Source organism: Pimephales promelas, chromosome 25 (assembly GCF_988280905.1).
Source record: "Pimephales promelas chromosome 25, fPimPro1.hap1.1, whole genome shotgun sequence".
NCBI classification, from domain to species: domain Eukaryota; kingdom Metazoa; phylum Chordata; class Actinopteri; order Cypriniformes; family Leuciscidae; genus Pimephales; species Pimephales promelas.
Genome location: NC_142793.1, coordinates 3,735,649 through 3,753,468, shown reverse-complemented (window position 1 = coordinate 3,753,468; position 17,820 = coordinate 3,735,649). Strand labels below are relative to the sequence as shown.

Genomic DNA, 17,820 nt, shown 5'->3' with positions numbered 1-17,820 from the left:
GATTAATCAACTGATTGGCTAATTGTCCTCGTGGAAGCTACTAAACTTGCATTATAATGTTGCCAGAGTGAAGCCAAAAAGAGTTAAGTGACTGGAAACTTAAGTGACACTTTAGAACGAATGCGATCTATATATATACACACTCACCTAAAGGATTATTAGGAACACCACAATAATACTGTGTTTGACCCCCTTTCAAAATTTAGAAATGTTGGCCCATATTGATAGGATAGCATCTTGCAGTTGATGGAGATTTGTGGGATGCACATCCAGGGCACGAAGCTCCCGTTCCACCACATCCCGAAGATGCTCTATTGGGTTGAGATCTGGTGACTGTGGGGAACCCAATGACATGTTCAAGAAACCAATTTGAAATGATTGCAGCTTTGTGACATGGTGCATTATCCTGCTGGAAGTAGGCGTCAGAAGATGGGGACATGGTGGCCATAAAGGGATGGACATGGTCAGAAACAATGCTCAAGTAAGCCGTGGCATTTAAACGATGCCCAATTGGCACTAAGGGGCCTAAAGTGTGCCAAGAAAACATCCCCCACACCATTACACCACCACCACCAGCCTGCACAGTGGTAACAAGGCATGATGGATCCATGTTCTCATTCTGTTTACGCCAAATTCTGACTCTACCATCTGAATGTTTCAACAGAAATCGAGAAAATGGATGCCAATAAGATTCTGAATGGAAACTTTACTAAAAAGTTGCCACATGGTTCCATTGATCATGTATAATGTTGTTAATATAGCTGGTTATACCTGCAGAAGGTCCTTGCGGGTCAGGTCCCATTTCTTAATGCCGTTGTCTCTGGAGCCGCTAAACAAACAATCCCCCTGAACCACCAGGGACTCGATGCCGTCATAGTGGGGCGGCTCGAAGTTATGAGTGGGGCTGATGCTACCCACAGCCCCCTCGGTCACGTCGAACATCTGCAGATACAAATCACATCGTGTTTGGTAGGGGTTCAGTCAACATTTATGTGATTAAAGTCAAGTTAACATCAGACACCATTAATGAACAGATAAGCCTGAACCTCGAGTCGAGAAGTTATCACTTCTTTTGTCTTTGGGTCATTATATTTCTCACAAATCAGAAACGTAAGCAGCACAGTGAAAATTACATTTTATAAATGCATTAATGAGAGAGAGAGAGAGAGAGAGAGAGATTGCCTGTGAATTAATTCTACCTGGCAGCGTCTCTCTACTAATAATGAAGCTGTGGGTTTTAAGTTGCTAAGAAACATACGCTAGATTTTTCAGTCCCTCCAGAAAAACGCGATTATGCGATCGCTGAATTCAATGCAAAATCAGCCAATGTCCGCATATTTATGTGGGGGCAGCATTTTTTCGAATAAGCCGCACTTTCGCCGCATAAAATGCCGATTTCCATGCAAAATATGCGGGGCTTGCATGATTTCATAATCCTCCCATTTTCGTTGCAAAAAAAAGTCACATATAATATCTTCGCTGTTTCCGTGGGAACGTTATGAAGTGACGCAATTACGCGACGGGATAGCTCACAGCTGAAGTTATTGCAGAGGCCAGACAGACTCACGGAGGCGATTGACATCTCACAAATCGAACTCGTATAACCGTCTGTCACACGTTCTACCGTCACATCGTTACTTAATAAACAAAATAAGATAAAAGAATAAGCATCAAACAGAAATTACCCGCACACATGGGGTGTTTGAGGCGCACACACTGCAGACAGTTCAGCGCGCAGCTCTTAAAGGGGCCACACCTTATTTACACTCGTTAAAGTCTGAAATAAAACATTGCTGATTTTGTAATTGTGAAAGAGAGTCTATTGTGCACTTATTGTTTGAATGTCCCTATTTTTCAATCTGTTGGAATGAGATGTCTCAATTTCTAGGTTTTAAAATGAATTGCAACCTTGTCTTAAATTTGTCATCTTCATACAAATGATTTTGACTTTCTTATAAGAAAAATGTATGTTATCGATTTTTTCTATTATTAGGAAAATTTCATATTCATCAAACTAAGTGGAGTAACTCAAAACCCAACTTTGCTCAAAATTAAAAAAAAAAAAAAAAAAAAAAATCGAAAATCCCAAAAGATCTGTATTTCTGCTAAAGGAATTTAATGTCTGTGATCTTTTGAATCTTTCAAAGCCCTGACATTTTAATCTTTTGAATCTTTTTTTTTTTTTTCAAATTATTGTTTCATGTTTTAGGCTACTTCTCAGATGTTATACTTATCAGAAAATGTGTAAAAGAAATGTCAAGAACTTGATATCAAACTCTGTGATTTTGAAAATTTAATAAAAATAAAACAAGATCAGAAATTAAATATTCCCAGCACTTTCTATGATGAAGTATGCTTGCTACATCATAGAAAGTAATAAGAAATGACTCTTTACATTAAGGTAGTAGCCTAATGAGAACAGGATGTTGGAGGAATCACTTTTTTTCTCTTTTTCATCAAACCGCAGTTTTTGCAAGTTCCCGCAATTTCATTGCATAAAATTGCATAAATATCCCGCATATTCCATCGCATTTTTAAAGAAAACGGGTCGCGTAATCAAGGATTTTTGCCCGCAACAATCACAAAAAAACTCCGCGTTTTTCTGGAAGGACTGATTTTTTCACTGTCTAAGCTATTGGCAACAGCATTTATTAATTTTTTTTAAGTTAATTTCAACATTTTCCAATACTTTTCCAATAATTTTTCTTTGACAAATACAGTAACAAATGTATTGCTCTTTTTTAGTTCATGTTAGTCAATACATTAACTAAAAAAAAAAAAAAAGATAATCAGGGTCTATACTGTACGTTATTTATAAAAAACCGCCAGCTAACGTCACCCAAAACCCCATTCCAGATAGATATACAAACCTTGATGTAGTGATCCTTAGAGCCTGTGATAACCAGATCCTGTCCGTTGCCAGTCTGATCAACAGTCAAGCACATGACTGGACCGAGATGGCCGGTTAATTTTCCTGTAGACACAAACCTGACGAAAACAGGTGGAAAACAACCGAAACTGTCAGATATCTGCTGTCTAGCTGTCAGACAGAGCGTGTGCAGTAGGGTTGCCGCGGTGAGGAAAATTTCCCACCGGTTAATCGACGTGTGACAACACCGGTAATCCCGGTGTCACCGTGGAGGGCAGGGCGGGGGGGTTAAATAGCTTTTAAATGCGTGCGCGTTTTAGTTTCACTTTCGAAATAAGCATCAATTGCTTGAATGGACAAAAAAAAACAACTCGCTGATAATAAAACTTTTATTTATAGACTTTTATTAGCATAACGAACGAATAAAAATAACCCCATGCATAGGCTGAAAAAAGTGAAAATCGGCAAAATGTGGGCCCAAACAAATAATAAACAATGAAACGTTTATTAACGAATAAGAAAATAAAATAGGCCTAAATAAATTACACAAAGTTTAAATGAGATAAAACCAATTAAAAAGACGAATATAAAATAAAAACTTCAAAACGGACCTTAGCCTACATAAATGACATACTTTCACTTTCGAAATAAGTGTCAATTGCAATTCAGCGTCAATTGCTGGAATGGACAAAAAAAAAAAAAAAAAAAAAAACTCACTGACAATAAACTTTTATTTAGACAGCACTTTTATTAGCATAACGAACGAATAAAAATAACCCCATGCATAGGCTGAAAAAAGTGAAAATCGGCAAACTGTGGGCCCAAAAAAAAATAAAACGTTTATTAACGAATAAGAAAACAAAATAGGCCTAAATAAATTAAACAAAGTTTAAATAAGATAAAACCAAATAAAAAGAGACGAATATAAAATAAAAACTTTAAAAAGGACCTTAGCCTACATAAATGACAGCACTCTAAAAAAAAGTTAAACACTATAAATTGGCATTTATTAACATTAATATATATTGGCCAAAATATTGCCAAACAGGCGCTTTTGCATTGCGTTTTGACACCAAATCTTCCGCCATTATCTTGCTTTTCTGTAATTTGACTCGTTCTCGTCTCCACACGTGCTAAATGGAATCCTGATGCTTGCTGATCTGTGACGTGACGGCACGCGTTGCGCAGTTCATTTTTAATTATAATGCTCTCTTCAGAAATAAATAATTGAAAATTATTATTTTTAATTAATTCAAATAAATATTTTAGCAAAAACGAATACTTTAAAAAAAAAAAAGTCAAGACATCGCGGTGTCACGGTGGGAAAGTGATGTCACCGGTGATGGGGCTTAAAACCGGTAACACCGTCAACACCGTCTATCGCGGCAAGCCTAGTGTGCAGTAAAGGACGCCTACCGTCTCAGGTCCCACACGCGGACTGAGTTCCCCGCGGCAGCGTAGAGGACGGATCCAGACGGGTTCAGAAAGATCTGGTTGATCTGGTTTTCCCCGGCCGGGATGGTCACAGTGCGGTTCGTACTGGCTGCACATGGGTCACCAGCGTTCACCAGACCTGACGATCTGGACGTGGAAACACACAGTCACAGAGGGAGAGGTTTTGAATACCAGGACAGGACACTACATTTACAATTACTTCAATACAGGAGTGTCCAGGCTGGTACCGACATTTTTACCAACATGGTCTCAAGATCATCTGACCCAAATGAGAAGAAGATCTTCTAAAGGACAAGCCAAACGTCAGATTTGTATAATATGGACTAGTAACAAGGATTCAGGACTGATTTTGTTCTGTGAACTGGGAATCTTCTGATCTGGATGATCATGCCACAGTCAAGTCACATTTATTAATATATCGCTTTTTACAATACAGATCGTTTCAAAGCAGCTTTACAGAGATAACAGGGTTTAGAAGATATAGTTTCATACGTGTATTGAGCTTTTGTAACAAAATGAATTGGCTTAAATCTTGTAAACGGCTTGCAAATTTCTATTGGTAACTTTTTGTCATTATTGTCTATAGATTGTGTGAATCAGTCCTGTAGTTTAGGAGACTTCTGTCTGTCAGTGATGTTGTTTCCACATGCTGAGACCTTTTCCATCTGAAATCTGATCCGTTTTGTTTGAATCCGAATTTCACATAACTTCATAAGGACTGTGTAAACGATCGAGTTTCAACTCCTGCATAATATATCATAAAATATCCGCCATTTTTAAATACTAATGTTGAGGGAACCACGGGACAAGAAATCTGATTTTTTTAAAATCAGATTCCTATGGAAGCTCGTTTCCTCCACAATAAAAAAATAAAAAGGTAAGGATTGTGTGATGTAAAGTCGCAATAGCGAGTTATAAAGTCAGAACTGCACGATACAGAAGTCGCAATTATCTTTGTAGCCCTCAAACCGTATTGACTTTATAGCCCTTAATCCTGTAATTGTGGACAAATGTGGGCACAGAGGACTCAGGTGTGATCCTAATTTGTATTTAGTATAAATGTTATATCACTGTCTTCTAGGGCTGGGTATTGAGACAAATTTCACAATTCGATTCGATTTCGATTCACAAGCTTGCAATTCGATTCGATTTCGATTACGATTCGATTCAATATCGATTATTTTGGATATCAGTTATAATAAATGGCAATTTTTCTCAAGGGAATCAAATCTCTTAAATGCTGTAAACTACGGGAGTCTAGTTGTAGCCTATAGGCTTCATTAGCCTAATATGAAGGTAATAATGAACTGTTTTGTAGCTATACAAACACTTAAATTACACTTTTATTTATTTTTATAATAAGAAGATTATATGAAATATAAACATTTAAATGGTGGCTGTCATAAAAACTTGCCAGATTTATTCAAATATGCATTAAATATTGAAGAACACTAACGAGTGTGGACTAACGAGTTTATGTGCGTTTTCTGAGGTAAATATGACGATACATCACATTGATTACAGGCCGTTTAACTGACGTCTTTCCACGGTTGAAACGCAGATTGAGCGAATCAATGTGACATGATACGGATTTAGATAAGTTATACTCGATCTTTTAACACACTTTCAGATGCTCATTCATCTTTATTTGGCGCTGTAACTGGTATTATTAACCCGGAAGAGAGATCAGCGCTGCTGCTTCTCCAGAGCGATCTCACGCCACAGCGACAAAACTCTATTTATGTTTTTGAATTTCTAAAGAAAATGGACGTAATTTGAAAATTGAGGCTTTGTTTCATATCAATAGTAACAAAGGACAAAGATTATTGCGATTTGTTGGATGCGCGCAGCCGCGATACAATGTCTCATTCATTCAAATGAAACAACAGGATGACTAATCGATTCTTGAGATTTAAGAATCGATATCGGTTCGTAAAAATGAGAATCGATTAATATCGAGAAATCGATATTTATTACCCAGCCCTACTGTCTTCGATAAAGTTTTGTCTGTCCATTTAAGGTGTTTTTTTTTATTGTTTTGGGGGTATTTTTGAATTTATTTACTTCAAAAAGTACCATATTTTCTATGTAAATTATGCTTATTTTTTTTAACTACATTAAAATCTCATTCCAATAAGTTCTTAGAGCTTAAACCTAAAGACGAAGTGACTTTGCTGTCACCTGGTGTCTTATTTCAGCTTATTTTAGAATGCTCTAAATTACAGTTTTTCCCATTCATTTCTATGGATTTCTATGGGTATTCATTTTTTTTTTCACCCACTTAACATTGTAGAATTGAGTAAAAAAAAAATGTGTTTGTTCAGGAGGCAAACTATTTTGCCCACATTTGTCCAGAATACGGTTTTAGGGTTAAATATTTTATTCAGGGGCAGAAACAAGGTCCCATAGATCCCATCAGTTTGAATGGCGAATAAATGTACAGAACCAGTTATTTGGAGTGCAAATAATTAGTTTACAAAGTGATGCTTACAGAAATGCATTATATGATTAAAATAATTTTTGCAAATTTTTGTCCCCTTTGACACCAGCATGTATCGCTAACCTGGCTAACCTGCTTCATCCATCCCGAACTACATCATATGTGTGCTTGGATCTTGATGATCATTGCTTGCGGCTTCATTTGGAAGAATGAAATGTTTGTACTTGTGGTTTCTGAACGCATGTCTGACATGTACAGGAACTCACGTGAGTGTGCGGATGCACTTGGCCGAGTCTCGGATGTCCCAGACTTTGATGTAGGAAGTGGAGACGGTGAACACCAGACTGGAGCTGTAACGCACCGACACCACGTTGTTGGGGTGGCCGCCTAGAGACATGATCTCCTGTCCCGTCACCAGGTTCCACACTTTACAGGTCCGGTCTGGCAGTAATAAAATAAAAAAAATGTCAAGGAATTGGAATTTTTTAATTCTTTAAAATCAGTCTTGTAAAAATTAAAGCTGAAATAAAATCAAATATTAATATTAATTGAAAAACGAAATGTTGGCAACTAACCGATATATAAAAAAACGTTTAAAACTGAAATAAAAATGAAAGATAAATAGAAATATACGGTGCCCCTCTAGTCCCACTTTGGTAAAAAAAAATTATTATAACTATCTTTTGGCCTCAAGATAGTAACTCGTGGCCTCAAGATAGAGTTACTATCTTGAGGCCACGAGTTAGTATCTTGAGGCCACGAGTTACTATCTTGAGGCCACGAGTTACTATCTTGAGGCCACGAGTTACTATCTTGAGGCCACGAGTTACTATCTTGAGGCCGCGAGTTACTATCTTGAGGCCGCGAGTTACTATCTTGAGGCCGCGAGTTACTATCTTGAGGCCGCGAGTTACTATCTTGTGGCCACGAGTTACTATCTTGAGGCCACGAGTTACTATCTTGAGGCCACGAGTTACTATCTTGAGGCCACGAGTTACTATCTTGAGGCCACGAGTTACTATCTTGAGGCCACGAGTTACTATCTTGAGGCCACGAGTTACTATCTTGAGGCCACGAGTTACTATCTTGAGGCCACGAGTTACTATCTTGAGGCCACGAGTTACTATCTTGTGGCCACGAGTTACTATCTTGAGGCCACGAGTTACTATCTTGAGGCCACGAGTTACTATCTTGAGGCCACGAGTTACTATCTTGAGGCCACGAGTTACTATCTTGAGGCCACGAGTTACTATCTTGAGGCCACGAGTTACTATCTTGAGGCCACGAGTTACTATCTTGAGGCCACGAGTTACTATCTTGAGGCCACGAGTTACTATCTTGAGGCCACGAGTTACTATCTTGAGGCCACGAGTTACTATCTTGTGGCCACGAGTTACTATCTTGAGGCCACGAGTTACTATCTTGAGGCCACGAGTTACTATCTTGAGGCCACGAGTTACTATCTTGAGGCCACGAGTTACTATCTTGTGGCCACGAGTTACTATCTTGTGGCCACGAGTTACTATCTTGAGGCCACGAGTTACTATCTTGTGGCCACGAGTTACTATCTTGAGGCCACGAGTTACTATCTTGAGGCCACGAGTTACTATCTTGTGGCCACGAGTTACTATCTTGAGGCCACGAGTTACTATCTTGTGGCCACGAGTTACTATCTTGTGGCCACGAGTTACTATCTTGAGGCCACGAGTTACTATCTTGTGGCCACGAGTTACTATCTTGAGGCCACGAGTTACTATCTTGAGGCCGCGAGTTACTATCTTGAGGCCACGAGTTACTATCTTGAGGCCACGAGTTACTATCTTGAGGCCACGAGTTACTATCTTGAGGCCACGAGTTACTATCTTGAGGCCGCGAGTTACTATCTTGAGGCCACGAGTTACTATCTTGTGGCCGCGAGTTACTATCTTGAGGCCACGAGTTACTATCTTGAGGCCACGAGTTACTATCTTGTGGCCACGAGTTACTATCTTGAGGCCACGAGTTACTATCTTGAGGCCACGAGTTACTATCTTGAGGCCACGAGTTACTATCTTGAGGCCACGAGTTACTATCTTGAGGCCACGAGTTACTATCTTGTGGCCACGAGTTACTATCTTGAGGCCACGAGTTACTATCTTGTGGCCACGAGTTACTATCTTGTGGCCACGAGTTACTATCTTGAGGCCACGAGTTACTATCTTGAGGCCACGAGTTACTATCTTGTGGCCACGAGTTACTATCTTGAGGCCACGAGTTACTATCTTGAGGCCACGAGTTACTATCTTGTGGCCACGAGTTACTATCTTGAGGCCACGAGTTACTATCTTGAGGCCACGAGTTACTATCTTGAGGCCACGAGTTACTATCTTGTGGCCACGAGTTACTATCTTGAGGCCACGAGTTACTATCTTGTGGCCACGAGTTAGTATCTTGAGGCCACGAGTTACTATCTTGAGGCCACGAGTTACTATCTTGTGGCCACGAGTTACTATCTTGTGGCCACGAGTTACTATCTTGAGGCCACGAGTTACTATCTTGAGGCCACGAGTTACTATCTTGAGGCCACGAGTTACTATCTTGAGGCCACGAGTTACTATCTTGTGGCCACGAGTTACTATCTTGAGGCCACGAGTTACTATCTTGTGGCCACGAGTTACTATCTTGAGGCCACGAGTTACTATCTTGAGGCCACGAGTTACTATCTTGAGGCCACGAGTTACTATCTTGTGGCCACGAGTTACTATCTTGAGGCCACGAGTTACTATCTTGAGGCCACGAGATAGTTATAATTAATTTTTTTTACCAAAGTGGGACTAGAGGGGCTCCGTAGAAATATTATATGTGAAAGCATATAAGAATCACTAAAAACAAACTAAAACGAAAATAAAAAACCTCAAATTATTATTAAACCCAAATCAAATTATTACTAAATACTATATTGGTATATAAACATTAATAAAATAACATGGTTTACGATTCCGGTGATTTTGTGAATATTATTCTCCAAACTAAAAATCCAAATCATTGTAACTAAATCCTACTCGCATACGCAAGCAAGACTAAAGCATATCATGTGCTCTGACCTTTTGACCCAGTGAAGAGGAGGTCGTCTGTGGAGTCGACACACAGTACAGCTTTACTGTGACCCTCGGCTATATGAACACACTGCAGAGAGCCGGCGCGACCGCTCTTCGACACAGGAACGGGGTTGATCACACCTCTGACGCACATCAACAAACCAACAATCAAAACTCCTGTATCGAGTCATCATTGTCTTCCATACACACACTGCCGCAGATGCAAAATACTTCCCCATTCCTGATTCCCTTTCACGGCATATTTATCTCCATGTTTCATTTAATCAAATGTGGACTCCAGAAACCGGAGTAAACAAAGCATAGTTTTGAAAAAGACGTGATGGATTTTTATTTTTATAATGATCGATTTTATTATTGTCAAAATAGATCAGGAACCTTTTAAAAGATTCCAGAAAAACTGTCTAAAAACTGTTACCATATCCAACATCAGCTATTCGCCTTGTGTTTATGATTTAACAACAAAAACACACAAGTTTGTCATTTAGGTCTCTGCATTAAAGGAGTAGTTCACTTTAAAAAAAAACTTTTGCTGATAATTTACTCACCCCCATGTCATCCAAGATGTCCATGTCTTTCTTTCTTCAGTCGAAAAGAAATTAAGGTTTTTGATGAAAACATTCCAGGATTTTCTCCATATAATGGACTTCAATGGGAACCAAACGGTTCAAGGTCCAAACGACAGTTTCAGTGCAAACTGTTCAAAGGGCTTTAAACGATGACTCTCCTGTTCGAACTTGTTTATCAAAACGAACAATTTTTTTTGTGTCATTTAGTTTAGTCAACAAACAAAATGAACGAAATGACTCGAAAAAAGATTTGTTTATTTTGATGAACGAGTTCAAACAGGAGAGTCAAACAGAACAGAGCAAGGCGAGCATTTGTGCTTATAAAACTTAAACTTTTGTATTTATTTTTGAAATGGCTGATCATTTCGCTTGATAAGACCCTTGTTCATCGTCTGGAATCGTTTAAAGCCCTTTGAACAGTTTACACTGAAACTTTCTTTTGGACCTTGAACCGTTTGGTCCCCATTGAAGTCCATTATATGGAGAAAAATCCTGGAATGTTTTCATCAAAAACCTTAATTTCTTTTCGACTGAAGAAAGAAAGACGTGGACATCTTGGATGACATGGCGGAGAGTCAATTATCAGCAAAAGTTTTTTAAAAGTGAACGACAGAGATCCTGGATGCAAGTCATTTTTCATGGTACTGTATGATTTTGCCAAAATAGTTTGTGAAGCAAAATATGTGTGCGCCAATGAAGGCTGTCCATTCATCCACACGCAGTGAAACAAACATTCATGATGCAAAATCGAAATAAATAAAAACAACAAAAAGGAATCAGAAAGTAAAATAGGGTGGAGATCGAGGCTTGAAGCACATTAACAATAAAACCGTATGATTAGATTTACTGATAATCAATCATGCTGGTCCAGCCAGAACTACTGAAACCACATCCACATATATTCACAAACACTCACAGAAATGTGTTCTTCCATTAACTTATGAAAATCTAAATTTAAGTTCAAATTAAAAACCAAAAACAGATGCAAATAATCAGAGTAGTCAGCATTTGTAAGGCAAGAACTTCTCACGAGCGCCGGATTGTTCCTTCCCGAGGAGAACAGAAGGGTTTTAGCTGCGGTCGTGTGGTGGGAAACACATCGACAACCCCTTAGCGACATTTCACGTTGAAGAACAGTTTTTTTTTTAGGCCAGAGTTTATTTACTCCCACGTGACAAGTTCTGCAGGGCAAAATCTAATCCAATTGAGGCCAATCTGCCATTTTTGTGGCCACTTTTCATGTGGACTATAACCCATTTTCTGGATTAATGTCATAAATTGAAGTTGGAATTTCGTTAATGTGCATGTGAACGAGTAGTATGATTATATGATTATAGCAGTCAATGTAAAGTAGCTAGTGTTTACATTTTGGGGAAGACTCAGAAAGCATGCTTCTTCAAAACAGTTTTTTTTAATATTTTTTTTTATCTTATATGCCAATTTTTCTACATACAAATCCTGTTTGCAGGATTCGTAGGATTTATAGTTTGCAGGATTTACTAGACTGTCTTAAATCCAACACAAACAGGCAGAAGCCAGAAACCTCCATAAACTGCAGTAGTATCTTGCTGCCGCTGGGGGGCGCTAGCTCTTACTGTGTGATATCTTTGGCTTTGGCCTTGTCAGCCACGGCTTGTCCCTTGTCATAAGTCTTCCTGCGAGACAGAGGGGATGGTTCCGGTAATCTCTTTTGCCCACCTGCTGGAAGTCTGTTGCCAGAGCTGCTACTTTAAGATCCATTTGCAATGTGAAAGACAGAAACATAAAAATAAAACACAAGGACTGAAAAAAAATAAACACAAACATAATGTGGGCAGCATGCATAAAGAAAATGCACAAAGCTAACATTGTCTTTTTAAGCTAAAAAGCTAATTAAATTGAAGTTACTACAGCAAAAACTGAAAAAAAAAAGCATTGGCAAATATGCAAACCTACTGGCAACCAATTCTGTGGCGATTCACAGGAATATCTGCCACTAATAGTATTGGCAAACAGTTGATTTGAAAATATTCACCAAGACTGACGGCAAACCTGTGGCAACTATACAAACATTCCTCACAGCTGTTAAACTTTTCACTGAAGTGAAATGATTACTGAACAAAAAAAAACTAAAAACTTTCTAATAACTTCATATGTTTGAAATGTTCGTGAAAAAAGGAGTTCAAACAGATCGGTCAGATTGTGATCTAGTTAAAGGAGTAGTTCACTTTTAAAACAACTTTTGCTGATAATTTACTCACCCCCATGTCATCCAAGATGTCCATGTCTTTCTTTCTTCAGTCGAAAAGAAATTAAGGTTTTTGATGAAAACATTCCAGGATTTTTCTCCATATAATGGACTTCAATGGGAACCAAACGGTTCAAGGTCCAAAATACAGTTTCAGTGCAAACTGTTCAAAGGGCTTTAAACGATTCCAGATGATGAATAAGGGTCTTATCAAAAAAACAAAAACAAAACAAAGTTTAAGTTTTATAAGCTCAGATGCTCGCCTTGCTCTATTCTGTGTGACTCTCCTGTTCGAACTCGTTTATCAAAATGAACAAATCTTTTTTCGTGTCATTTGGTTCATTCAACCAACTAAACGAACAAACTGACTTAGAAAAAGATTAGTTCATGTTGATAAACGAGTTCGAACAGGAGAGTCATACAGAACAGAGCAAGGCGAGCATCTGAGCTTATAAAACTTAAATTTTTTAAATGAGGGATCGTTTCGCTTGATAAGACCCTTATTCATCGTCTGGTGTCGTTTAAAGCCCTTTGAAGAGTTTGCAGTTTGCACTGAAACTGTCTCTTGGACCTTTGGTTCCCATTGAAGTCCATTATAAGGAGAAAAATCCTGGAATGTTTTCATCAAAAACCTTAATTTCTTTTTGACTGAAGAAAGAAAGACGTGGACATCTTGGATGACATGGGGGTGAGTAAATTATCAGCAAAAGTTTTTTTAAAAGTGATCTACTTTAAAAGAACATGACCGGTAATTCATGTGTTATTGTGAAAAAACACCTGTCTTAGCCTCTTGATTTAGATCATCACGGTTGATGTTATTCTAAAACACGATCATTTGCAAAAACTGTTTCTGTTCAAACTTGAAGTAAATTTCTGGTGAACCACAAATAGTTGCCAGAAGTGTACAATTCTTCCCACTTAAACTTCCCACACATGCTGGTATCTAGCTATCAGTAGTCATTGTAAATAACTATTTACTATAATGGTCTGAAATCTTTTGAGACAGTTAGGGGGCTTTCACACTAGCATGTTTGATGCGCACCCGGGTTCGAATGACGGCAGATTTTGGTTTGTTTGGATGATGTGAACGCTGTCATCCGAACTCGTGCGCGCTTAAAAAGGTGGTCTGGGGTACGGTTCATGTGAACTCCAGTACAGTTCGCTGCTGATATGAACGCAATCGAACCAAACCGCGGAAGTGAACCGCTATTGATGATGTGTAATGTGGTCGTATAAATTTTGCGACAGACAGACGCAAGTGTATTTCTGTATCTTTTCTTTGAAAACAAAACCAAAGGTTAAAAAAAGAACAAATGTGAAGCGAGTTATTCTATCCATTTTGATGCCTTTTCATTCATAGTGGTTACCAAGCAACATGATTACGCGCCAGCTAAAGCTAGATGACGCAAGCTACCGCGGTTCGGATACAAATATATAATGTGAACACAGTCCATCGGGGGGGGCAATCGAACTCTCGTTCGGAACAGGCAATCAAACCAAGTGTGAAAGCCCCCTAATGCTACGTTTACACCGGACGCGAATAGCGCGTCAGACGTGAATAATTCCACGTTAAGTCAATGCAAAGACGCGCCAATTGCGTAAAAAATTCCTGCGGCGCGGTAGACGCCTCATTCGCGCGTCAAGTTCGCAATTGGTGTGAATTGAGCGTTTGGTGCGTTACGCGTGAATGATTTAGTTAGTGCTATTTGTGCACTAACGCGTTTGACGTTATCTGAACTTTGCCATCAATTCGCGCCGCGTAAACCAATCAGGAGCCTAGCTGCTTGCTCACGTGGTGAAGTATCTGGATGCTTCAATAAATAATTCAATAAAAGTAATTTGACTAAATGCATGGTAGGGTTCTTATGTACAACAAAACAGCTATTTTATCACTTAAAACATTATTTCTATATACGAGACATGTTCATTTTGTATTTAATGTTATTCATTCCATATCTAGATTATATGAAATAGTATTATGTAAAGACAACATACATGTGCATAAGTTCGTGTCTGGACGTGAGAGAAAAAAAAAAAAATCACAGGACGGGTTAATAACTTTTGGAGGCTGGCTCTATTTATCATCAAAACAAAAATAAATGACAGATTAGATGGATGAGGGCGAGGGTGAAACTCGCTTCGATGCGGGACAACAGGTCATCAAACTGGACGCGGGACAGGCGGAAGTACCGCTGACAGAGGCCGTCATTCAGTGCAGCTCCTGGAGCGAGTAAATGGTGAAACTCGCCAAACGGTTCACCTCCGAAGGGTCCGGTGGACACAAATACGGCGACAATGATCCCCACGCCGCTGTTATAGCTCTCCAGAGCAAATTACAGTGCGGTGAATCTCTCGATGAATGCTCGATCAACAAAGATATACAAGCCAACGGGTTTCCATTCTAGCGCGAGACGCGCATAAATTTCGCTTCAAACATTTTATTTTACGCACGTCAAGAGTGAAACTGATGCACGTAAAATCAAAAGTTTGAAGCGAAATTTGTGAATTAACACAAAGTGGTCAAGCGGTAGGCGCGAATTTAACGCGCTATTCGCGTCCGTTGTGAACGTAGCATAAGATTGTATTGCCAAATCTGACTCTAGACTATAGCTTGGTTGTTTAGTGTTTTTAGCCACTCACATGGAACAGTAATGAAAGTCAATTGAATAAAAGTGTTAAGAGAAAACCATTTTTGAAGTTTTGCGAACTTTTGACTAAACTAAAATTAACCAGTTGTAAAATATCAGTGTGACAAAGCATCTTTCTTTAACAAGGCACAACATTTGGTAAACAAAGCAGTAGTTAGTTCATGCATGATGTGAGATGGAGCAGTAAGTAAGCGAAGATTTTAGTTAGCAAGGTTTTAGGCTACTTTAAACTTACATGCTACCCATTCTAGAGGACAATCCGGCAGGGGGGAGCATGTAGTCCCGATCTCTGACTGCGTTTCCAGCCGACTCCAGATCTCCCGCTCCCTCGGGTGTCTCAGTCATTGGGTGTAAAGGGATGAAATCTCTTGTCGGTGTGTCCGGGCCAGAGTCACCGTTGTTTACGTAGAGTAACTCCATCTGAGTAGTGGTCCTCCTCCGGGCCTTTACAATTATTGCGAAAAACAACGGTTGCTATCCAGAATCGATTATTAAGTTCAGTCCAACTGAGATTAGGTGTCTTGATTAAGGGCACGGTGATCATAGCTCATGGATCAACTTTTGAATGGTTTGCACATAAAATCTCTTGGTTACCAAGCTTTCGGTAAGGTAAGATTCAGATAATTTGTCCCATACCTTAGTCCTAGATTTAGTCTCGCCACATAACTTCATGAGGTCTGAGGCCAGGGTGCTGAATTGTGGGAAAAGATATTGACTTCGGTTTGACCAATCATAAAAGCACAGTAATGAAAATAAACATATTTGCCATTGGCAGATTAACTTACTTTCCTTCCACTGCAGGACTTGGGGTCGACTCGTCGCTACTACTGTCGTCTCCATTTTCTAACGAGGAAAAAGAAAGAGTTGATATTCAAGCAACCACAAATGGGTGTCTAACTTGCACCAGAAGAATTGGAAGAACTTGCAAGATACTTGAATTAAGGCAAAAACACGCCGACACTGTTATCTGTGATGTTTAAGAGACTTTCGAGAGTGTGGTAGTAATACAAAGCAAATGAGAATAAATTATGCACAGCGCTACCATGCTAGTTTCTTTAGTTGCCGTGAACGCTGATCCAAACCGTTTTCTGATATCAGCCTGTGACCAGAAAGAGGCTATGGTCAAAGTTAGTGCAAAAAAGTTGTGGAGAAGAAGGATGAGGGAACACAAATTGTAAATCATTCAAAAAGGAGGGAAAAAAATTAGTTGTACATGGTCTGGACGAATCGCTTGTTTTCCTGCTGCGAAACTGCGACGTAGCCTATGCTATTGGTGATAAGTAGTATGTTGCTAGCTGGGGATTGATGGTTTAAAATGGTAAGAACTGGTAGAGGAGGTGTGGACAGATGGACAGAAGCCTCATGCACCTGCGGATGGGACCGCTAGCCTGTGGTTAGTCCAAGGAGGTAGACCCATGCGCTCATTACAGAGAGAGTGTGGCTATTGGTACTCACCCAAGGGCATGTTACCTAGTTCTGTTTAAATCAGGCAACAGGGGAACAGAAAAGATGAAGTTATATGGTTTGATGGTATTCATGGATATACCATAATACAATGTGAATATGGAAAAGATAATTCAAGGGTTTCCACACTTTTTAACCAACTCATTTCTATGACTACCCCATGATTTTCCAGGCCTGTGTATCACAATTTTAAAATTGCCTGGTTTTTAAGGTGTTTAACAACTGTGGAAAGCCTGTACATGGGGACACTGTACAACCCGTCATGGGGACTGATTGATTATTTGACTGAAGTGCAACTTTGTTATAAATAGGTCCATTATTGTGGTATCAGAGGTGTATAAATCTGGCTTCCGAAGGGCCAATGTCCTGCAGAGTTTAACTCCAACAATAATTAAACACACCTGAACCAGCCCATCAAGATCTGCAGGTCCTCTGCTAGAAACTTTCAAGCAGGTGTGCTTGAACAGGTTGGAGCTAAACTTCGCAGGACGTTGGCCCTCCAGAAGCAGGACCGGACACACAAAATTTAAGGTATCAAAAATGAATTCTGGTCAGACATGTCATTTAGACGATCTCTTCCTGTCTAAAAAAGGTGGTTCTTGGGCAAAATAAGCTGCAATGTGGACCACACTTAATGCTGATGCTGAGAACACAAACTCAACACAACAGAGTTCAGTGCTGTCGTCGACACCAGCTCATGTTAGTCCAAGTTCAGGCCAAGACCTGAGTAGGTAAGGTCAGAGTCAAGACTGAGACCTGAATAGGGTCGAGTTTGAGTCAAGACCGAGCCCCATTGAGGGTTGAGTCAGAGTCAAGACCAAGACCTACAGTGGGTCGCGTTTGAGACAAGACTAAGGCCCAAGGAGGGTCAAGTCAGAGTCAAGACCGAGACCTGAAGAGGGTCGAATTTGAGTAGAGACCGAGCCCCATGGAGGGTCAAGTCAGGGTCAAGACTGAGACTTGAAGAGGGTCAAGTTTGAGTCAAGACCGAGCCCCATGGAGGGTCGAGTCAGAGTCAAGACCAAGGCCCATCAGAGTCAAGACCAAGGCCCA

The 17,820-nt window shown here is 39.6% G+C and overlaps 1 protein-coding gene across 8 annotated transcripts in view; it reads right to left on the bottom strand.

The window, feature by feature from the left end:
• kif21a (kinesin family member 21A) overlaps positions 1 to 17,820 on the bottom strand; it is a 95,106-nt gene that overhangs the window by 6,956 nt on the left and 70,330 nt on the right. For 4 of the 8 annotated variants that reach the window (XM_039656760.2, XM_089127908.1, XM_089127912.1 and 1 more), the window contains 10 exons: positions 16,759 to 16,779; positions 16,089 to 16,146; positions 15,940 to 15,994; positions 15,539 to 15,747; positions 12,024 to 12,155; positions 9,848 to 9,984; positions 7,031 to 7,205; positions 4,286 to 4,450; positions 2,871 to 2,988; positions 772 to 942 (listed from right to left, as the gene is read on the bottom strand). In XM_039656760.2, coding sequence (XP_039512694.2) covers positions 772 to 942; positions 2,871 to 2,988; positions 4,286 to 4,450; positions 7,031 to 7,205; positions 9,848 to 9,984; positions 12,024 to 12,155; positions 15,539 to 15,747; positions 15,940 to 15,994; positions 16,089 to 16,146; positions 16,759 to 16,779 — 1,241 coding nt within the window. The remainder of the gene's footprint in view (positions 1 to 771; positions 943 to 2,870; positions 2,989 to 4,285; positions 4,451 to 7,030; positions 7,206 to 9,847; positions 9,985 to 12,023; positions 12,156 to 15,538; positions 15,748 to 15,939; positions 15,995 to 16,088; positions 16,147 to 16,758; positions 16,780 to 17,820) is intronic. The other 4 variants (XM_039656761.2, XM_089127909.1, XM_089127907.1 and 1 more) reach the window with 3 other exon arrangements.